Source organism: Antechinus flavipes, chromosome 2 (genome assembly GCF_016432865.1).
Source record: "Antechinus flavipes isolate AdamAnt ecotype Samford, QLD, Australia chromosome 2, AdamAnt_v2, whole genome shotgun sequence".
NCBI lineage: Eukaryota > Metazoa > Chordata > Mammalia > Dasyuromorphia > Dasyuridae > Antechinus > Antechinus flavipes.
Window position 1 is genome coordinate 527862082 of NC_067399.1, and position 24256 is coordinate 527886337.

At 36.0% G+C, this 24256-nt stretch overlaps 1 protein-coding gene across 2 annotated transcripts in view; it reads right to left on the reverse strand.

Annotated features, from left to right (window-relative positions):
• Positions 1-18072, reverse strand: part of LOC127551178 (pygopus homolog 1) — a 119991-nt gene extending 101919 nt beyond the window's left edge. For both annotated transcript variants that reach the window (XM_051980697.1, XM_051980699.1), the window contains exon 1: positions 17937-18072. In XM_051980697.1, coding sequence (XP_051836657.1) covers positions 17937-17985 — 49 coding nt within the window. In that variant the 5' untranslated portion in view covers positions 17986-18072. The remainder of the gene's footprint in view (positions 1-17936) is intronic.
• Between the last annotated feature and the right edge of the window lie 6184 nt (positions 18073-24256).

Below are 24256 nucleotides of genomic sequence, written 5' to 3' on the forward strand. Positions count from 1 at the left end.
AGAACACAGTCTGCTTCAGTGATTTGTATATCAAGAAGAAAAATTCTGGGTTAATAACTAAAGAAATATGGACATCAGGATTGTTCTATGATTATGGGACAAATGTTACTAACTTGATTATAAATAGAACATAAGAATTTGATTACTGACCATCCAATCATTAACCAAAAATGGGGTCAGTTGTAGAAAGGACCTATCTACTGAACCAAGAAAAATTTAACAAGAGGAAGAGGCAAAAGAACAAGTTTTAAATCTTTCAGAGGAAGATTATAACTGTCTGCACTGTCATTTATTGTTAGGCAGACTAGTTAACCAATGAGAAGCTGGAGTACTCTCCACTGCAATTTGCTACTGAAAAACTATACAATTTATATTATCTATTAAAACTTGCTGCTGAAGATAAGGATTTGAGAAAATATACTTTATTCTCTAAGCTAGAAGATATTTTTCTGTGCTTCAGCTGAAAGACTGTTAAGTCTTGATTAGTTAAGCCCAAAGCTGAAAATAGCTTAGAAGCAGCAGAAAATTAGCTCAGTGGATCAATGGTCCAGCTATGATGTCCTGCCCAGTGAGGCATTAATGAAGTACCTAAGGGATCAGTTTAGCTTACTGGTGTAAAAATCTGTTGAACACTGAAGCTATATATTCATCAAAGAACTTTTATGGCCAGTTTTTTTTTAATTAAAACTTTTTATTTTTCAAAACATATACACATATGTCCACGAGGACAATTCAACATTAGCCCTTGCAAAACCTTGTGTTTCAATTCCCTCCCCTTCTACCATGCCCTCCCCTACATGGCAAGTAATCCAATTTATGTTAAACATGGGTAAAAATATATGCTAAATCCAATATATATGCATACATATTTATACATATTTATACAATTATCGTGCTGCACAATAAAAAAGAGAAACAAAATACAAGCAAACAACAAAAAGAATGAAAATGCTATGCTGTGAACCACACTCAGTTCCCACAGTCCTCTCTCTGGGTGTAGATGGCTCTCTTCATCACTGAACAGTTGGAACTGGTTTGAATCATCTCATTGTTGAAGAAAGCCATGTATGGACATTTCTTAAGATAAAAAGGACAATAAAATTTAGTTCCAGAGTTGCAAGTTGCCCAGATCACATGAGTTCCCTATTTGGGTCCTTTACTACCCTAGGACTCCAGTTTTGTGCCCATTCTCCCTATGCCTGCTGTATACATTAGCGAGAGAATATAACTGAGGTATATGGGTGGAATGTTATGTAAATATTAAATGTTTGCTTTGCATTTTCATTAAACGGTTTTGTTAAGATTAACTATTTGTGACTGATTTGTTGATGGGAAATACATTGATTGGGGTGGGGGGGAACCTCACTAGCTATAGTGCAATGCCCAGAAGAAAGAGTTAAGAGCAGTATCATGGGTCTCCTTCTGGGTAACCACCTCAAACAAAGAGCTTGAAGAAAATTAATAGTTGGATATAATGTCTAGACTTACATGAAGAAGTGAAAATACAGCCTAAAACCAACAGTCTTTTCAAACCAAACTTTCAAGATCAAAGATTTCCTGAACTTGTCCTTAGTTTTTTGGGACAGCAATGAATTCCTAGATCAAGGATTTCCTGAACTTGTCCTTAGTTTTTTGGGACAGCAATGAATTCCTAGATGTTAAAGTACTTTTAGCACCAATAAAATGAAACTTTTTCAAATATTCTATATTTTATAATTTCTGCTAATTCAACTCAGACATATTTATTGAATAACTGCCACATTAAAGTAATTGAGCTAAATTCTCAAGAAGACAAAATCAAAATAGTCTCTGTATGGGAGGAAATTATTTTCTATTGGGAAACCAAGTCAGACTAGCCTGCTACCTCAATTATTTCAACTTTGTGATATCTTATTGTATATATTATGCATTAACATTCATATTATCAAGCTCATTTGGGTGAAACTTAGCAGCTATACAATACATACTTTGGTGCTTTGAAATATCTACCATTTATCGGTGTGGATACTCCTTTCATCAATGTAAATCACAACCCCACTATGTGTTTTTATTCTGCTTATTCTTGTCTAAATTTTCCTATAAATCCTCTATAGAAAAAATTTTCAATGTGTTAAGAGCTTTTTCTTTATAGCATCACTAGAGACATAATGTCACAGTAAATAAAGAGCAGCTTTAAAGTCAGAACAGTCTGTCTTCAATTCCTGCCTCCCATAATATCTTGGGCAATCAAGATAGTCTATATCACTGAAGGGCACTTCCATGCCTGGAGTTACCCATATGGACAAAATCAAGAGGTCTAGAAAACAAACAAACATCAAGAGAATACTAGTTTAAGTGAATTTTCCAATGTAATCAAGAGAGGTAGAAAAGTGGAAAAGTGGAAAACAATTTTTCCAGCATGTATCTCAGATAAATATCTCATTTCTCAAATATATGTAAAACTGAATCAAATTTATAAGAATATAAGTAATTCCCCAATTAATAAATGGTCAAAGACTATGAACAGGCATTTTCAGATAAAGAAATCAAAGCTAGCTATAGTAAAAATAAAAAATGCTCCAAATCACAACTGATTAGAGAAATAAAAATTTAAACAACTCTGAGGTATTATGGCTTATCTATAAGATTGGTTAATATGACAGAAAAGGAGAATGATAAATGTTGGAGGGAATATGGGAAAATAATGTACCACTGGTGGAATTCTGAACTGATCCAACCACCCTAGAGAGTTATTTGGAACTATTTCCAAAGGGAAATCAAACTGCATACTCTTTGATTCAGCAATATTACTGCTAGGTCTTTATCCCAAAGAGATCATTAAAAAAAGAGAAAAGGACCTAAATGTACAAAAATATTTACAACAGTTCTTTTTGTGGTGCCAAGGAATTGAAAATTGAGAGGACGACTATCAAAAGGGGAACGACTGAACAAGTTGCATATAATTATAATGGAATACTATTGCGCTATAAGAAAAGATGGGCCAGCCGATTTCAGAAAAACACAAACTGATACAAAGTAAAGTGAGCAGAACCAGAACATTAATACACATTATACACATTGTATGCAGTAACAGCAACATTGTTGTCTTGTTTGACAATTTCAAAAAACTCATGAAGGAAAATTCTATCTACATCTAGAGAAAGAAATGATGGAGTCTGAATGCCAATGAAGGCATGTTATTTTCATTTTTCCATGTTTTTTTTTCCCCTTCTGTTCTTTTTCTCACAACATAATTAATGTAGAAATGTTTTACATAATTGCACATATATAACCTATATCAAACTGCTTACCATTTTGGGAGGAAAGGAGATAAGGGACAGAAAAAATTTGGAGTTCAAAATTTTATTTTAAAAAAATCAATGTTAAAAATAGTCTTTATATGTAATTGGAAAAACAAAATACCATTAGAAGTTTTAGAAAAAGAAGCATGTTTTTGTGATTGTTCAAAGCACAGTGCAGTCCTAAAGGTCATGTAGCCCCAATTATTTCTATGATTCAATTCAGAATTAAGCCAAAGATTCATCTGTAATAACTGGACAAGAAGCTTGTGTTGAAGGATCATTATATAGTTTCATGTCATAATTTCATTGATATATTTTCTATCAGCTTTTTTTTCTAGTATGGATGAAACAATCTCCCACAATACTGTAAATTTTATTAAAGAGACTGTGTTAATTGTACCAATAAATACAATATCACTTGTTAATGAGCATTTGGAAAACTTAGATATTCATATGAAAAATTTTTAAAGGATTGTCAGTTCATGTATATATATGGAAGTGACTGAGTCAAACAAATTATCCCTATTCCATTTAAGGTAACTGGCAAGCTAGTATGCTCCACTACCTTTATCAAGTTAAAGCAAATCTCAACTGAATCAATTAGAAGTGTAAACTATGTGTTAACAAGGTTTGGACATGTCCAATTCAATCCAGGCATTTTAATTAGGAGCAACAGGAAGTATGTTAAGATTGGTTGAAGAACTTGGCCATGCCCTTTGGGACTTGTATAAAACCAGAAAACTAGTTGGAACTGAGGATTCAAGAATCTAGCTGCTTAATGGAAGCAACCTTAGAACCTTGAGAAAAATATCTCCTAGTAGAAGGAAAGAGAGCATTTTTTCACTCCAATTTCTTCTCCCAAATACCTTGACCAAAGGAGGACTTATGCATTATAAAGAGTCACAAGATTTAAACTTTTTCATCAGAACCTAGGACAGTAGTGACTTGGCAGTACTGTCTACATAAGGAAGCAAAATCAGAATAGATAGATGGAGTAAAATGAGGAAAGACAGATTCAAGGCTTTATAAGGAGCTGAACAAAAAAACTATAGCATGCCTCAGGACTAAGGAGAGAAAAGTACTGCCAACAAGATAAACTTTTTTGTTACATGTTCTATGACACATTTCTTTCTAGGCCCACATTCCCCAGATCTCTCTCTCTGTGTCTGTCTGTCTCTCTCTCTCTCTCTCATACACACACACACACACACACACACACACACACACACACACACACACACCAGTAAAATAATGGGGAAGGAAGAGGGGATGAAAAGAAGAGGAAAAAGGTAAAGACTTATGAGCTACAATAGTAGCTATAGAAGAACACCTTTATAATCTTTAAAATTATGAAAGATTCTAAATAGCTCTTATTTATATTATATGGGTTTTATCTGCTGATACTCACCACATGAAATTAAAATGAAATTTAAAAATATTAAGTTCACTTATGATAATAAATATGTTAAATGCTAACATAAATAATACATTTTATGAAAACATTTTCCAAAAGGAAAAAAAAAACATTAGAATTGGCACTATTTTAAATATTTTGGCAAATCTCTTTAATGTCTATTTTTATAGAAGACTGGATGTCATATATGCATTCTATATTTGGTTTGTTATAATGCTTTGTTTTAAATATATGAAACAAATTTAGCTACACACAGAGGTAGTTGGGGGGAAAAAAGACGACTTTTAGTATTATATTGTAAAAATTGTTTTAACTTTGTGAACTCTCAGAGGTCCTATGATCACTCTTTGAAAACCAATGAGCTATAGCATTGGACAACCATGACCAATTAGAATCCTGAGGGGAATTATAGTAGCTATAGGGATTATGTCTGACATTGCTGTTGGAAGAATTATTGGAAGGATAATTTCAGAGCCTGTAACACACACACACACACACACACACACACACACACACACACACACACCAGTTCATATGATATTAATTCAGTGGCAGATAAATGAAAAAAAGTTGTCATTTATGCTTGCGAAGGAACCTTATATAATTTATATGTATTTTATATATACTTGGGAGGAAATTCCTGTCTGAATATGGCTGAATTTTGTTCTACCTAGTCATATTCTTTCTTAGAATCAACAAGCAGTGGGGTTCTTATATTGGCTACAACTCTGAAGTGTGTAACTCTAAAAATGTTCTCTACTTTAGAAAAAGGCCTACAAAAAGTCTACCTCTGTGCTTTTCAGATTTTCATCAAGGGAGCCCTCTTTATGAGCTCGCTTCATAAAGTTTTTTTTAGAAATGAGAAAGTAAGCACATTAGTTGGATGTTTCTAATGTTTTCTGATGCTTGGGGGAGGGACAACAAAGCATCATTTATGACTTTTCTATCCTTTAGGAATCTTCCTTATTTGTTATATATTGAGAATTGATTCTCAAATGTTTTCAAAACTGAGATATCTCTAATATAGTATGTATCTGTGAAGTTCAATCATTATTGCCTAATCAACCTTTAAATTGCTATTATCCATTATACAATGAGTAAAGGGAGACTGCCTTTAAATGTAGTGGTTTTATCAGATGAGAAAAAATTACTATAAAAAGTCAAGTCAATAAGTATCTATTAAAAGTACCTACAGATTTTTTACATTTCACATCTATTTGTAGTTCTAGTGTTTTCATCCATAATTGCTTTGGGGGAATATTTGATTTATTAGATCTCACATTCAAGCTACTCTCTAAAGGTTTGCTGTTTCTTTAACTGATTTTTGCTCTTTTATAAATAGTGTTCTTAATCTTTTATCAACTTCATTAGTGATGTTTTACAAATGAGCTTATATTCTAAATGGGCATTGCCCTTTGATCTGTTTGGCAAAGAGAAGCTAAGATGGTTTCTAGACTTTTTTTTGTCTATTTTGTATTAAACTTCTCTAAGAAACAACAATAAATATTGTATCTTTATTTTCTCATTTTCAGATAGAAAACAAAAGCCTTTTGAAATAAAGCATGTTTAATTCTCTTTAATTGCAATTAGTCTTTTCATTTTTATTTTTTCTTCTAATTTCATGTTCATTTTGAACAAATGAAAAGCCAAACTGCATCCAACACTTTTTTCTAAGTGTGACAAAGGCCTTTCGTGCATGGGGCCTCCATGAAAGATTTATGGAAATACTGGTGGATTGCATGGCATGTAAAGGCAGGTAAGTCTTATGTAACTAACAGTTTAATTAAAGCATTCAACAATGACTCTGACCTTTGCTCTGAACAGCACATGAGACAGATGGCTATGTACAGTGTATCCTGAAATTTCCATTATTACTGCTCTTTTCTGTGTTAGAATGCTTAATATATCAGTAATAAACACGTTGCTCAAATTTGGTTCTGCTCCTCATATAGCCTTGGAAGAGTCCCTCAATTTTTCGGTCTCCATTTCTCCATCTATAAAATAAGGTACCAGATGGTTCCTCCACCTGGATCTTTCAGCTATGTGGAAAAGAGCTATCATAATCATGGAAAAGACAAGTTTAGCTTTAGCAAAAGCAATGAGTCTTAGAAAAGATACAGCAATGGGTCATGTCATGAACTTAAGAAGGCAGTTTTCTGTCAACAGAAAAGAAATCATATTTCCCTTGAGTCTAATGTTGTGCCTACAGCCCTACCTCTCTCTCTGGTTCTTTTCTTATTGCAGATACCTCAACCATTATGGGCTATCTCTTCTGTTCTTCAACTAACAGCAGGTCTCCCCTTCTCTATCCTTCTTTCTTTCTGACACATGGCAGACTCAGCCACATATTTTATCTTTTCTTTTCTTTTTTTTTTTGCTGAGGCAATTGGGGTTAAGTGATTTGCTCAGGGTCACACAGTTAGGCAGTGTTAAGTGTCTGAGGTCATATTTGAACTCAGATTGTCTTGACTTCAGGGCTGGTGCTCTATCGCGCCACCTAGCTGCCCCTAAATCTTCCTTTTTCTTTGCTTGTTTTTCTTAACTGATAAGTTATGTCTTCAACCATATTACTTCAAAAGAAGTCAATGAAAACTACTGATTTTTAATCTTAGTCCATCATGTGTCCTTGACTGTATATCTAAAACTTTAGGTTTTTGCTAAGAATTATATTTTCAATTTATAGAAGTCATTTTTGATAGATTTATATACTTATATTGAGTTAAAAATGTCCCTGAAACCCATATATCTGAAAGTTTTTCTTAAATATCCCTTTCTGCATTGAGGACTGCTCATTAGAAACTAGAAAATCCTACCTGTTTTAAGTGAGATGCTGCCAGCCTAGAGCCTTGATTCAAAGATTCCAAAAGTTGCTGGCTAGGCAGTGGTGTTATTTGAAGCCCCAAATACCTTCCTGGGACAATGTTTATAACAGATAGCTGAAAATGTAGTAATAATAGCCAAAGCAAGTCATTTACATTTCTTATTCTATTGTTTGATACTTGTCATCATAGATGAGAGGCTAGGGCTTTGCCCCAGGTAGGAAATGGGGGATGGAGTACAAAAAAGAGAGATAAGTTTTCTTTCTTCAGTACCATACTGCCTTTCTACAGTGCTCTAGAACTGATGTTCCTGAAGTTTGCAATATTCTTTCTCCCTTATTTACAAAAATAGACTAGGAGAAGGGAAGGAAATAGGATCAATGGTCAACGGAGGAATAGGGACCAGAGACCATTATTTTTTGGCCCAAAAGTACTCACAATTGTACTATTTCTCCCAGGATCTACCTGCAGTGCCAAACTTTATTTATCTCCTGTGTTAGAATCCCTTGTTATTATTTGATTTGCCACATTCACCTCTTTTGGACTTTCTACTTTAAAAAAGTTTCTGAGTGGACTAGAAGTCTTTAGCCTCTTTCCTTCCTTGAATCTGAATATTTTCCAACTTAGTTTTTACCATTGGTTCCTTATGTGCCTATTTATACCAAAGTCAGAAGTATCACATTTACAAAGTCACATATAATCAAACTTAATTTGGAGGATCTTGCTAACTTCTTCATAGACCTTCTCTACTTCCTTCAGAGGAAGCAGAGCAGACATTGGTGCACAAACTTTCTTTACTTTCATTACAAAACTTCCAAGAAAGAAAATAGCTAACATTTATATAAGACTTTAAGGTTTACAAAGTCTTTACAAACCTTGTTATACTTGATCTTTACAATAATCCTCAGGAATAGGTACTTATAAAGTAATGTTACCCTTGTTTTACAAATGAGAAAATTGAGGGACTTGCCCATACTCACAAGGGTAGTAGCAAGGGTTAAAGGCTGAATATAAACTCAAGTTCTATATTCTGTTTATTGTACCATACTAGCTCTAAAACTACATGTACCATGAAGTATTTCCTGTTATCTTTGGCTGCAACAAGAAATCATTCCCACAGATTCCTTTATTTGCCTCTTCTAGTAAGTTATTCTTTCATTTGGCTGACAGTGGTCTTTCCTCTTAGTTGCAAGCTCTTTAAATCTTATGTTTTCATTCTATAGTGAGAATGTCTGTATTAACATATTTCTTCAGTAGTGTGATAGCACACAAAATACCAATAGTTTGATTAGTTTTACTAAAGAGCCTTATAACTTTGGTATTCCTAAGATCCTCTTCTACTCATCATTTCCCTATCATCACTGCTTAAGTAGAAGACAACTGCATGCATTTTTATGTATTTCATGAATTGCCAAGGCCAAAAAGTTTTATCATGTCTAGTCAATCTTCAGATGATGAGCTTTGTTGCAATTAGTGAAGCTACTTCGGGAAAGGCAAAGCCTGGTCCATACTGAAAATATTTCTACCTTTGCAGGATCTAACAGAACATAATTACACTTTATTTATTTTATAGTATTCAGGGCCACATTCATAATATTGCATCAAAATAGAAATTGAATGCTGTGCTCAGCCAAATTAAAAACCAATATTTATTCAATGCCCAAAGACTGGATAGCATTGTACTTGATACTAGATAAATGTTAGAAGATAGTATGAACAGGTTACAATATAATATAATATAACATGCATATAATACATTGTACATAATGTCACATCAATAATTAATAATATAGTTAATATGTAATAATTTTAATATAGAATTTATAAATACATACATATTGTATATGCAATATATCGTAGATCCATTGAAGTATTTCTATATATTACATAGGTATAAGAGGTTTTATAAATAGAAAAAATATTGATTTATTTCTCACTTGAGATTTTTTAAGCAAAATTGAGTGATCATCTTTCTATTATGTAACAGAAGAGATTATATCCAAGTAGAAGACTGGGCTAGATAATTCCTGAGTACTCTTGCAACTTTGATATTCAGTTCTATATGTTTTAATCTTATACATAATACCTACAGAGTATACTATAAAATATTTTATAACTGATACAGTACCACATAGCACTAAGTAAATACTTTTTTTAATGATAGCTGATCATAGGATTAGGATTAATAGTAAAGAAATACAGTTCCTAATCTTATTTCCAATGATTCACTCAAGTATGAACCAAACCACTTGCTTTTTGTGTCCTCACACAAAACACCTGCTTAACTATAGTAAACTTTATCATGGGCTTGTTTTGTGAATTAATATATGAACATAACACATTATAGAAACTAAACTGCCTAGCATTCAAGGCCCTCTATTCATGTTATCTCACACTAATCCCTTTTGTGCATTCTATATGTCAGCCAAAATGGATTACTCACAACTCCCATATAAATCCTTTACTTTGTCATGTCAATGTTCCTTTGTGCATATAGTTTCCTATCTGGATTGGCCTCCGTCATTTCCTGTTTTTACCTTTTAATTAATTACTAACTAATTTATTTATTTATTTATTTTTTGCTGATGCAACTGGGTTTAAGTGCTTGCCCAGGGTCACACAGGTAGGAAGTGTTAAGTGTCTGAGGTCACATTTGAACTCAGATCCTCTTGACTTCAGGGCTGGTGCTCTGTCGGTTGCGCCACCTAGCTGCTCCTATTGCCTTTTAATTTCTGTCCATCTTTCAAAGTCCAGCATAAATGCTAGCTTCTCCAGGAAGCTTTCCTTGATCTCTCTAACTGGTATGAATTTATTCTCTAGAAATTTCACATTTCACTGTTTTTTACTGTCTCATGTACTGCTCAGTAACATTTTTTTTTTAATTCCTATCTATATGATTATATGCACAATGAAAGCAGGAACTCTGTGAACAACAATGTGCTCTGCGTATAATAAGTTCTTTAAAAACATGGAAATGAATTAAACTAAATTGAATATATGACAAATATCTAGTAAAAGGCCTTTATAGTTAAAAGCTGCCTTTCTTTTAAAAAATATAAGTAAAAGACAGTGTCTTCAATACTTAGCTCACTGTATACACTGGATGATTTTTTTTAAAAAAAGAAGCACTCCCAGCTTTTGATTTCAGATTTTGAATATTTATGTTTCCAAATGCCAATTCACCTCTTTCTCCAAATAATGATTCTTTATCTTTACTGAGTCCCATGGGATTCAGAACTACACTTAAAAAGGTGAAGAAAGGACATGGAGATGGTGCATATGTGCGATGTATAATAAATACTTCAATTAATAAATCCCTTGGGAGTGAACTTCCTTTATAACTAAATAGTTGAGAAAAAAATTTAAATCTTCATAAATCATGTAAAAACAGAGCTTCAGTTAGTCACAAAAATACCTCCAGACACAGCTTCTATTTATCCTCTCACATAACTGAATGTACATAGGGCTGCTCATCAGAATTGTTAAATTTGAGTTGTTTATCTTCTGTAACTATGGGGAGGAAAGTTTATGCTAAGAGGCAATCTGGTATACTGGATAGAGAATCAGCCTTAGAAATAGAAAGACAAGCTCCTGACACATGTCAACTAAGCTTCCTTAGGAAGATAATTTACTTCTCAGTGCTGTAGGAAATTCTCTAAGACTATAAATCATGGCTAAGTTTGTTTTATCAAAAAAATCTCCAACATCTCTAGCTGCCTCATCCCTTTCCTCCCTAAAGGTGATAACCATTCCCATCTATTATTCTACTCAGTACTCTCTTTCTCCTATCCACTAGGAAAATCAAAAAAGATTCAAATATCAGTCATTTACACCCATTGTATTGAATTAAATATCTTTTAGTGTGAATGAATTTATTAATGGACTACTTCAAAGAATATTTTAGAGCTTTTAATTTCTAAATGTGAACTCAAAGGATTTATTTCTAACTAAGGGAATTTCAGGCAAGTGTCAAACCTTTCTTTTGAGAAAGCAGGGAAGCCTCCCAAATCACAGTTCTTATATTCTTTTCCTCTTTCTTGTTTTCCTAGGATAACCAAAGGTAGAAAATGGGAGGTGAAGGGAGGGACTAAAAAGGCCTACTTCCAAGAAAGTGCTGAGGTCTCCTTATATTCAATTTCTTTATAATGAAATTTCTTTATCACTGACTTCTAGGACCTGAAATCTCCCTATCTCTAGCACAAGTCTGTAGAGAACTCCTTGCTTCCAGAATTTTCTCTGTTCTTATACTGATGTACTCATTCTTCGGTCATACTTCCAAAGACATATTTAGTTGTCTGACTTTCAATATTATTTTACTAAGAATTTGGGTATATTTTAAATCATAAAATATTTTTAACTAATCTCAAAAAGCAGGTCCCTTCCTTGTCAAGGCTAATTCCTTGATTTCATGTCTGTCCTACTGTCTTGGTGGCAGTATGGTATAGCATCAAGAGAACTCACTGGCTTTAGCATAAAATGATCTAAGTTAAAATCCTGGGAGCTCTTCCACTGGATACATGTGTGACTTTGGTTAAGACAGTTAATCTCACTGGGCCTTAGTTTCATCAATTACAAGATGAATTTTGATTAGATGATTTTTATATCCATGATCAAAGATATTTCAATATTTCAAAAGCCTGACTTCATCAACCAACTCTTTCTATATTTGATCATCAGATTCTATTGGTCTATGAATTTTTTTCTTTTTCTTAAAACATTTTTAGAGCCACCATTCTTTAAAAAACAACAATTCCTCCCCACAAACCCTCCCCTTGAAATTGTCATCCTTCAAACTATGTTCTTACATCTCTCTCTCTCTCTCTCTCTCCTCCTTTCCTCCTCCTCTCTTTCTCGCTCTCCTCCCTCCCCACTTCTTGCTTTCTCTCCTTCCTCCCCCCCCCCTTTTTTTTTTCTCTTTTTGGCTACTAAAAACTCCTAGAAAGAATATTTTTCAAATATTTTTGCCTCTACTTCCTAACCACCCACCATCTGATGTCCAACCTCATCCATTCTACTGAAATTGCTAATGATCCCTTATATACTCAATCCAATGGCCTTTTCTCAGTCCTCAGCCTACTAGATCTTTCTACTGTTTTTGACACAATGCTGACCATCCCCTTCTTTAGCTTTTACACAACTTTCACCTGTTTTACTTCCCACCTATTCTTACTTTCTTAGCCAGATTGCCATCTTCTTCCTATACCTGACATACATGCCCTGTAAAACTCTATCCTAGACCATTTCCTCTTTTCTCACTATAATCTCATGTATATACAGATGATTTATAATCTTGTATAATCTCTCCACTTAAGTGTAGTCCCATATATCTTTTTTTGCTAGATATCTCTACTTAGATGTTCTGCAGGCACCTCCAAAAGAATATGAATTCATCTTCCCCCTCAAATTCACTTTCAAACATCCTTAAGGTATGTTTAGAGCAGCATCATCTCTCCCCCTTATCCCTCCTTTGCTCCCCTATAAACTCTCTAACTTCAGTGCCTGTTCTAACTCTTGTGTCTCCTACATCCTTCCCTCCCCACATCCAATCAGTGATCTTGGTTACCCAGTCCCACTCATTATTCCCCTATGAAATCTCTTCCTCATTACTCACATTTCAATCACTACTCTTTTTCAGGCTCTCTCCAATTATTGTATTAACTTCCACACTAATTTCTTTCCCTCTAATTTTTGGTCTCCCCAATTCATTTTTCTATACCAAAATAATCTTCCTAAAGCACTGATTGGTCTGATCATGTCACTATCAAACTGACAACCCTTCAGTGGCTCCCTAGGGCAAATGGGCCAAAATATAAACTCCTTAATATGACTCCTTAATAAACTCCTCAATGATCTTGCTACAAACCACTTTGCCAGATTTATATCACAATATTTCCCTTCATGTATTTATGTTTCAGACCAATTGAACTACTAGCTTCCTGAACAACACATGTCTTTATGTATATTCAAATAGATTTTCCTCTGTCCTTGTAAAGCACTCCCTCCTCACTTTTCCCCTTTAGAATTCTTATATTCTTTCAAAGCTCAGCTTAATTGACAACTAAGGTATCCTGTATGATACCTCTTATATCCCCTCTCCAATGATTAGTCCTTCTTTCCCACAAATTTACTTTGTATAAATTTTATTGGGTTCTTTATCTGGGTTCTTGTTATATTCCTGTAATTGAGCTTCTTGAGGACATTTTATTTATGTATCCTCAGACTCTAGCAAAGTGCTCAGCAAGTAGTAGCTGCTTAATAAATACTTGCTGAATTGTCATTTAAAGCTCAAGTCAGATGTGATCTCCTACATAAAACTTCCCTGATTCACCCACCTAAAAATATTATCTTCTTTTAAATTTTCCTGGAACAATTGGCCTGGAAGTCTCCTTTATCTAGACTGTTTCTACCCCATATTATACTTACTTATGTATACATTCCCCCCCCCCCCCCCCCCAGTAGTATATAAGCTTTTTGAGGAGAGTAGCTATGTCATTTAAAAAATTCTTTTTATTTCTTGTATCTACCACTTTCTGGCATACAACAGCTATTTAAACATCTGCTATTTCTATTTGTGATACTGAAGTATTTGAAGATACTAAAGTCAGGAAAAAAAAAAAGGATTAAACCAAGAGTCAAGAGACCCAACTCTATTGCTACTATCTAGCTTAATTTGTGTGATTTTTGACAAGTTGTTTTATTTCTTTAAGTCTCAGTTTCCTTGTATGGAATTGAAAGGATGTAATGATGAAAGGGACAATGAAGAGTGCTAGATTTAGAGTCACAAGAACAGAGTCTAAATCATGGATCTCACTGTGACCCAGGGCAAGTTACTAAACTTCTAAATATACTGTAGTAGCTCTTTAAGATTATTAAAAGATGCATAGTGAAAAGAATAGAATCAGGAGAACATTGTTCACAGCAGCAGCAATATTGTTGGACGAAGAACTGTCAGCTATTCTCAGCAATACAATCATCCAAGAAATTCCAGAGGACTATTCACCTCCAGAGAAAAAGCTGATATTAATCGAATACAGATGGAAGCGTGCTATTTTTTAAATTTTTCTTTTATTTTTCCCCTTTAATTTGAATATTCTTATAAAAATGACTAATATGAAAATGTTTTATATTGTACATGTTTTATATGTGATTGCTTACCCTGTCATGGAGGGAAGAAGGGACAAATAGAATTTGGAACTTAAAATTTAAAAACAATTTTTAAAACATTTTTATTTAAAGTTTAAAAAAAGATTATCACAAGACAGATCACTTTGATATTCTGTTGCAGTAGAGGGTTTCCATTCTCCCTGAAAAAAAAAAAAACTCTTCATTGGAAGACTTATTTTAGTTAATAGAAGTATTACTGTAGTTACTTTTTGAGAAACTAAGTGGAGTAGCTTGAGGACTTCAGAGCAGGCAATGAGCTTCTACAGCCATACTACCAATTAGAAATTCAATTAGGTAAACAACTTTCTCTTTTAAAATGCTAAATCTTCCTTCAAGAGTTAAATCCCACTCACAATTTAGTATAAATTAATCTCTGAAGGAATCTAGATTCCTCAAACTGCAAGGCAGACCTGAATGGATGGGAAAACAGGATAAAGAGAAGGCATAGAGACCTGAAGAGGGTTCAGACACTGACATTCTTCAATTTGTCCTAGGGTGCTGGCAATACTTAGGTACAATTGCCAAAGAATTCATCAAATCATTATGAGCCTCTGAATATTTAACTAGACTAGTCCTTGAATATTCAGGAATCATTAAAATTGGGATACTTGAATAAAGATACCAAGACTAGTAGGAAAAGTTTCTAAGTTCAGTTCTCCTTAATTCATCCTGATAAATTACTAATTAATCCCAAACCTTCTCATTTTGGAAGCAAAAGTTATATGTGTATGGAATTTCATTTATCCTTTGCCTCTTTATTATCAATGTAGTGTATACTTAGTATTCAGGAGATTTTCCTACTTTTGGAAACTCAAGAATGAATGTATCACTAGATAACAGTCTAATGCAAAGCTTCTTAAACTGTGGGATCATGACCTCATGTGGAATCACATAACTGAATGTGGGAGCCATGAAATTATATTTATTATCAATAAATGTTTGATTTGCAAACTTATTTGATAAACCTATATACCTAGGGTCATGTAAAACTTTCTTGGGTGAAAAGGGGTTGCAAGTGAAAAAATTTTAAGAAGCCTTGGGTCTAATGTAATGATATCTTTAGAATGGTGAATTTTGAAATAGCAAAGTTCTGCAGAATTTTGTTACAAAGATGCCCCATAAATATGTTGGTGCCTTTAATAACTCTCAAATCAGTAAACCAGTTATTACAAAATTATTTATCACAACTTTGTATAGGGACTTTTCTTTTATACTCATTAAGCAAAGTGTATCCTTAAGCCACATGAATGTATTATAAGGCATTGCCAACTAAAGACAGAGTAAACAGGTTTGAAAGCATCATCAGCTTAAATAAAATGTACATAAAGCTATATCCCTTAAGCAAGGCTAAAATATTTTTACCTAGATAATACTTAGAGACATAATTTCAATGACTGAGGTCAAAAGCATAAAACTGATAGTTGTTTCCATCCCCAAAGACCAATTTGTAATAAATGTGGCAAAATATCAAGGGAATAATTGTACCTAAGAAAATCTATTCCTTAAGGGGTCTTGGCAAGTCATAAACACAAGCATAAAGAAGACAAGCTGGCAAAGCTTCACCAATGAATAACTGAACAACAATTAAATTTCTCAGATGACTTTTGAAAGAGTTTTGAATCAGCTTGGATGAGCTCTCTCTGGGCCTCAATTTCCTTCTCTGTAAAATAAGATGATTGGCCTAGATCAGAGGTGTCAAACTCTCACCCATCCAGCCACCCACAGTCTAAATCTGATAAAAACATAATTGGAAAATGTTTAACAAATTAAATTAAAATGCAATAGAACATAGAAAATTTTAATTTGTGGTTTTAATGGGCAAAATGCCAAAGGGATTTATTTGTATTTGAGTTTGACACAGACTAGCTCCATTGACCTCTTTAAGGACTTGTTCTGCATATCAGACTTTACTTTTAAATTAGCAAATTAAATAAATAATCAATTCTCTAACTAGATGCTTCCGGTTGCCTTTTTTCTGTGCTGCCCCAACTACAGAAGATAGAGGGTTGTAAAGACTGACTTCTACAGTTACTTTTGTCCATAGAGAAATTATTTATTACACATTAATTTGGGGGGGAAATTGTTTTTCTTAATTTGTTTAGATAAATATTGTTTCCAAGAAACTTTTTTTAAAATTTTATGTAATAAACCTTTAAGTCTAAACTAAAAGTTCCACCTTCTGCACAAATTGTTTCTAGATACTCCTTAACCTAATTACTTTCCCTCTCAAGTTAGCGCTAAACTATCCTGAATAAATATTGTTTATACATAATAGCATGCATGTTGCCTTCCCCATTAGATTGTAAGCCCCTTGAAAGTAGGGACTGGTTTTTGTATTTTTTTATATCCTAGGAGTTTATATGAAAGGATACGATATTCGATGCAAAGTAGGAACTTTAATAAATATTTGCTTGCTAACTTGATTTGTTGTGCCTAAAAATGAGAAAAAGATCTAAGTAGACTTCTCCTAATTCCTATGTGAGAGCTGATCTTTCTTAATCCATTTTAGTAGAGCATACCTTCTTGATTTTCTGAAACAATGAGGCAACAGGAAAAAAACACATTCTAAAAGATCTTTCATTGTTTACAAGTAAAAATAAAGCAAAAATTAATTCATAAAACGGGATTGAGTCGTACTGTGAACGCTATTGGGTAACTGCCTATTAAATTTATAATCAGCACTAGCAAAGCGCTTTATGGTTTGCAAAGCGCTGTGAACGTTAGTGTATTTGGGATATAAATTCTTAACCGTTAAGGAAACGAAGTTTCTGGCTTGTTATTGTTGTTAATGGTGAAGGCCCTACAACCTTCCTTCCCAAAGTGTCTCGGGCAGGCAAACTAACTTTTGGAAAAATCACTCCTGGTCTCTACCACACGGGTCCTTCCTGGGCAGGTAACTCTGGTGAAGATCGAGAGCTGGCAGCACCGCGGGAGACAAGAGAGGAGTACGGAAGGGGAAGACGAGATGGAGATGCTGGAGGCGACTTCAACAGCTTGCTCCCCACACAAAATCCCCGTAGGCAACACGTCGCGCCCCGGGCATCCGTGGGGTTGCAAGCAGGGACTGGGAGGATGTCGGTCAAGGCAAAGCTCGGATCGCGCTGGGGCCAGGCGGGCTCTGTAGAGTTAGGCCCCGGACTGCGCCCCCGGAACACCTCCCCGCCCCCGCCCCTGCCCCTAACCCTCACCCACCCACCCATCTCCTCTTGCCCACCGTTCACTCACTCTCCCCTTCACCCACCTCCCCCGGCTAGTTACCTCGAACTCTCTTCAGCGCAATGGGATCCTTCTCCTGTTCTGCTGACATTACAGACTGCAAAGCATGACTCCCCCCCAGGCAGCGGGAATCGCGTTTCTTTGATGCTGCTGCCGCCGCCGCCGCCGCCTCCTCCTTCTCTCGCCGCCGCCGCTGGGGCTGCTGCTGCTCTCGGTGCTGTCGCCGCAGCCGAACCCGGGAACGACCAAGGGCGAGGGGGACGCGGGCCCGACTTTGCAAAGTTTGGCAGAAGGACCGGGCCTAAGGGCGGCCTGGCCAGCGGGGGGTCGGCAGATAGGGACGGCGATGAGGACCGCGGCCTGGGGGCAGCCCCCTTCTGGGGCCGGCGGCATGTGCGGGGGCCGAGCCCCTCTGCCGCCGCCTCCGCGCCTGGAGCCGCAAGAGCTGCTGACAGCGGGAGGCGGGAGGTCCGGGCCCGGGGTCGACTCTAGCACACACACGCACACACGCTCACACTCAGACACACACTCACTCACTCACACAGCGCCCTCTGAGGAGAGCCCTGCACCCCGCTCCAGGGCTGCATCCAGACACAAAAGCCGCCCGCTCCCGGGCCGGGCGAGGGACGTGGCCCAGCCCCACGGCTTCCCCTGCCCTAGCTCCTCAGCCCCGCACGGGGATGGGCTGCAGGGGCAGGGGGAGGGGGCCCCGCTCCCTCATCTCCTCGTCGTCGCCGCCCCTCCCCCCTGCTGCCGCCGCCTCTCCCCGCTCTTCACGTTCAGTGTCGTCCCAGCCCCCACACCGCACAGCGGGCCCTCCCGCCGCCGCCGGGCGCGCGCTCCTCTGCCTCTGCCCAAATGCACGGGGGAGGACGTGTGGCTGTAGCTGCTCCGCCACCCACCGCACACATACACACACACTCACCCTTACCCGCGCGCGCATACACACGCACGCCCCCAAATGCCCTGCGCCCGCCCTACTTCCCACCCCCGGGTTAGAGGAGGTCTGGGCTCTCGAGGTCCGATGCCCCCTAACCCCGAAGCAGATGCCGCCGCCTCCAGCGTACTGGCCCGCTTCGTGGTCGCGACCCGCGCTGCCTAGGCGCTCGGTTTCTGCACCCCTAGCGCCAGCTGCGGTGCCACCTTCCTCTGCCCGCCTAGCCCCGGGAGCCTGCCGCCAGCTAGCCAGGCTGAGTCAGTCACTGGGCACAACCCACTGGAGGAACGCTCACACCCCTCATACGAAGGGGCTTTCTTTGGGGGGGGGGGAAGGAATGACAGGGTGTATTCCTAGGAACTGGCTGTGGAAAACTTCTGAGGTGGAGGAAAAGGAGTTCATTATGCTGGCTTGGGGCACAGGGACCTGAGAATGAAATCAGGGTCCGAGGAAACTTCACCAACTGTCATCGAAGTGGGTTTTTGTGTCTCTTGAGATGCCTGAGAGTCACAAACACACCATGGCTGTTACACTTAATCTGATGTGCCTCAATGTGCAGTTTTGGCTGTGTCTCTATGAAAATCTAAAACATTAAAAAAAAAACAAAACAAACAAACAAACAAAAAAACAAAAAAATTGGTTTTATGACACAGGCAGAATATGAGAATCGGAATGGGTATGTCTCCGAAGTAAGTAACCCTGCTTCCATCTCCAACTTCTCCACCTCTGTGCAGTATCAGTTTGAGCTTCAGAGAGCTCAATGCTCAATTCATACTCAAGAAATACAGCTATCTTTGTCGTTAAGAGTATGTGTGCCTCCATGAATTGAAGTTATTCTCAGTGTAATCTACTTTTTGGTAATTATCAAAATATCACCTTTTTGTCACCTGTTTTTATATGGGTTATCTTTAAAGCACTCCAATTCAAAATCTTTTATGCCTCTCCTATATCCAATTAAATCCAAACACCAAATTGCTTTGGTCCCAATCTACCTTTTCCAGCTTTATTTTACACTATTCCTTTACATTAACCCTACTCATTGTTCTCCAAATATAATCAGTACTTTCCCCATCTTTTGCATAAGCAACTCTGCCTACTAGGATCCCTTCCTTCATTTAGCTGTTCTCCCCCCTCTCTCCCCCAACTATCTTATCCTTAAAGGCACAGTGCAAATGCTTCCGTTTTCATGACACCTTATCGGATCCTTCCAACAAGAAGAATCTCTGAGAGTCTCTTCAGAAGCCTGGCATCACATCGTACCACACTCTTGACAGCATGTGATTAATATACTACCATGTATAATTGTGTACTTGGTAAATTTGGTAAACTTCAGGACAAAGTACTATGTCTTCTTTTCTATGTCCCTTTCAATGCCTTAACACATAGTAGGCAATGAATTAATATTGAATGAATATATGAATTTAATTGGACAGTTCCCAGCTCTTGATAGCCTCTTTTGCAGGTGACAGACATTCAGATCAACACAAAAAGAATAATAAAATAATAGAGCCTAATAATCCATCCAATATATATAAGTAATCAAAAATATCTTTTTTTTAACTACTTAAAATTGGTACATTTGTGGGTTTATAGTCATTGAAGTTCTGTTCTTTCAAAGGAGGAGGTAGGCCCAGGGATAGTTGTCACTTTTTTGATTTTTTTTTTGAAAAATCTAGAGAAGTAGTATTTCAAGACCAATGAGATTGATTGGAAGTTAGGTAGTCAAATAAAGTCAAAAAAGAGTCAAATAATCCAAAGTACTTCATAAAATGACATATTTTAGGGAATGAATGGGAATTGACATTAGAATGAGTAGATAGAGGGAGCAAGGTAGAAAATAAGGAGAGAAAAAAGTAAAATAGGTCCCATGAAGGTCTTAGAGGCATTCAATAATGACCTTGAGTTTTTGATAATAGATAGCTACAGGATTTGAAAAGTTAAAGTACAAAATTACAAAATCATGAATGGAAGGAACCTCAGAGGAACCTAGCCTAACCCCTACACCAATTTTATATTTATATTTATCTTCTAGGCATCATTTGAAGACTTCTAACTATAGAGAAGTTATGAACTACCTAAACAGCACATTGTGCTTTGGGACTGATTTAACTGTTTGGTAGTTTTCCTTTAATAGTCTGTCAAATTTTGCATCTGAACCTTTAGATATAGGTGTAGTTTAAGCAACTAGTAAAAGTTTAATAATTCCTTTCCATATGACATTCCTTCACACATTTGAAGATAGCTATCAATCATATTTTCCTAAAATGTTCTTTTCAATCTATCAATCTCCTTTTGGCATTGTTTTGAGATCCCAAATCATCCTATAATAACCCTTGTTTGAATATATTTTACCTTTGTTAATGCTTCTCTAAAAATGTGATACCCAGAAATGGACACAATATTACAGGTCTGACTGAGTCAGAATACAAAACAATCATTCTCCTCAACGTGCTATTATTAAAGGTGTCCACAGTTATAGGTTCCTACTATTCATGTCTTTTTTTTTTTTTTGCTGCCACAGCACACTAACGTATTAAACTTGTGATTCACTCAAGTCCATGTATTTTCTAATAAGTTCTTTTCAGTTCCATAGATTTCTTAAGTTCCAACTATGTAAAAGGAACTATCCTAAGCACCAGAAAAGAAAAAAAAAATGAAACAGTTATTCCATGCTCTTAACGAAGTTACACTCTACTACAGGGATACAAAATGTACACAAATATAGTCAAAGAAAAATTGGGGAGGATAAAAAAAATAACCTGGGGAGCAATCAGGGAATGTGTTCCAGAGGAGGTGTCAACTGAGTCAAATCTTGAAAGAAAAGGATTCTGAGAAGCAGAGATAAGGAGAAGGTATGTTCTTGGCATAGATAATTGTTTGTGGAAATACATAGAGGTAATAAATGAAGAAATAAGTTTTAAGCATGGCTAATAGAATAGTTTGTCTAGAATATTAAGTTCATGATGGTGTAAGCATGCAATAGGGTTGGAAAGCTAAAAGGGACTCAGATTATGGAAAACTTAAAATGTCATGCCAAATTGTGCTGTAAGAAATATGGAAGTGGATAGTTTCAGAGAAACCTGGGAAGATTTGTATGAACTCATATGGGGCAAAGTGAGCAGAATCAGGAGAACAATTAATATAATAACAACATTGTAAGAACAACTTTGAAAATCTTAGGTACTGTAATTAACAAAATGATTAACCATTATACCAGAGGACTCATGATTAAGTTTACAATCTACCTCTTGAGAGGTAAGTAATAGACTCGGCATATATAGATCAAGACATAAAGTTTTTGAATATAGCAAATGCAGCAGTTCTTTCTACTTGACATATGGGCTTTCTTTTCCAATAGTAACAGGGAGGGATAGTGAAAAGGTATATTTTAGTTAACGAAAAAAAAATTTTAATTTAGAAATGTCCTATCTAGGATTTTATATTGGGAAGACACTAAAATTAGGAGACACTGGGAATTTTGAGCAGAAGAAGGATGTAACTCTATGCCTGAGAAGAAATTTTGGTAGCTATGTAATGTTAGATTATATAAGGAAGAGGCTAAAAGCAGAGACACCAATTAAAAGCCTATTACCACAGTCTAATCAAAGCAGTGTTAAAATTTATTTCTGGAGGACCAGTGATAAACTATACTACCCACTTCCTGACAAAAAGGTAATAGACTAAATATATTTACATGTTACTGTGGAAATTTGTTTTGCTCAACTATGCTTTTACAATGATTTTGTTTTTCTTTTAGAGAGGGATAGGAAAGAAAAAAAATGGTTGTTAATTTTTAAAACATATATTGAATTATTTTCATTGTTTTTACTCCACTTTACATCTATTCATATTAGTCTATTAATGCTTTTCTGAATCCTTCATTTTTTCTTTTGACACAAGTTTTTTTTCCCCCATATTGTTGAGCATCTATTTTGTTTTTAGTTCTTTTCTACAAAAAATGCCACTATGAATATTTTGTTATTTGTTACCTTTGTTTTTTTTTTGACTTCTTTGGGATAGATGTCTAGTAGTGAAATCTCTAGGTCAAAGGATATAAACATTTTTTTCCCCAAATTGTTTTCCAAAATGTTTGGACTGACTCATTATCTTCACAACAATGCATTTAATATGCCTTTCTTTCTGTAGTCCTTCCCAGCATTGCTCATCTCTTTGTTATGTTTACCAAATTGCTGAATGTAAAGTGAAATATGAGTTGTTTCCATTTATATTCTCTTATTATTAGTGATGTGGAGTATGTTTTCATGTGGTTAATAATAGTTTACAATAATTCTTCTTCTGAGAACAGTTTTTCAAATTCATAGACAATTTTGTTAAGAGGCAGCTAAAAGTGAAAAGAAATTGAAAGTGGAGATAGAAGATTTCAATTCATCTATTATATATTCACTATGTTCAAAGTATTGTGCTGGAAGCTTAAAACATGAACATAAAAATGAAATAATCCCTGCCTTCAAGCAGTTTATATTCAACTGGGGGGGGGGATATAACACATGAACAAGTAACTACAAAACATATAAAAATATTTTTGAAAACAAGAGCTAATAACTCAGGAAATACCTCCTATAGGAGATGGCATTTGAACTATATTCCAAGGGGACCTAGGGATTCTCTGATGTGGGAATAAGGGGGGAGAATTCATTCCAGACATAGGGAACCATTTGGGGAACTATTTGCACAAAAGCATAGAAAGATGAGCTAGCAGGCCATTTTGATTAGAATAAAGATGGCTGGAAGGGCAATGGTATGAAAATAAGTTGGAAAGACAGATGGGAACCAGATTGTGAAGGAATTTAGATGGCAGACTGAAGAGTTTGCCTTTTATCCTAGGAGCAATAGAGAACCAATGAAGTTTTGTAACTAGTTGGAACTGTATTTTGGGAATATCAGTTTAGCAGTTGGGTGGAGACTGTGGAAGAGGGAAGAGACTAGAAGCAGAGAGATAAATTAGAAAACTATTATTATTGTTATTGAGTTGTTTTTCACTAGTGTCTGACTCTTTGTGATCCCACTTGGGGTTTTATTGGCAAAAGTACTCCAGTATTTTTGCCATTTCCTTCTCTAGGTCATTTTACAGATAAAGAAACTGAGATAAATCAGGTTAAATTATTTGTCCAGGACCACACAGCTAGGGTCTGAGGCCAGATTTAAATTCAGGTCTTCCTGATACAAGGCCTAGAGCTCTATTCACTGTGCTACCTAGCAGAACTATGGAGGATCCTGTATACATGGAGAAAAGGCCACTGATTTGATGTTATTTGATATGAATCTATGTGACTGGCAGAATAATAAGATTCTCAAAGGGAAGTTTGGAGAGAGAATTGTTTTTAGGTACATATGAGTTCTATTTTAGACATATTGAATTTGAAAGAACTATAAGATATCCTGGTAAAGATGTCCAATGGATAGT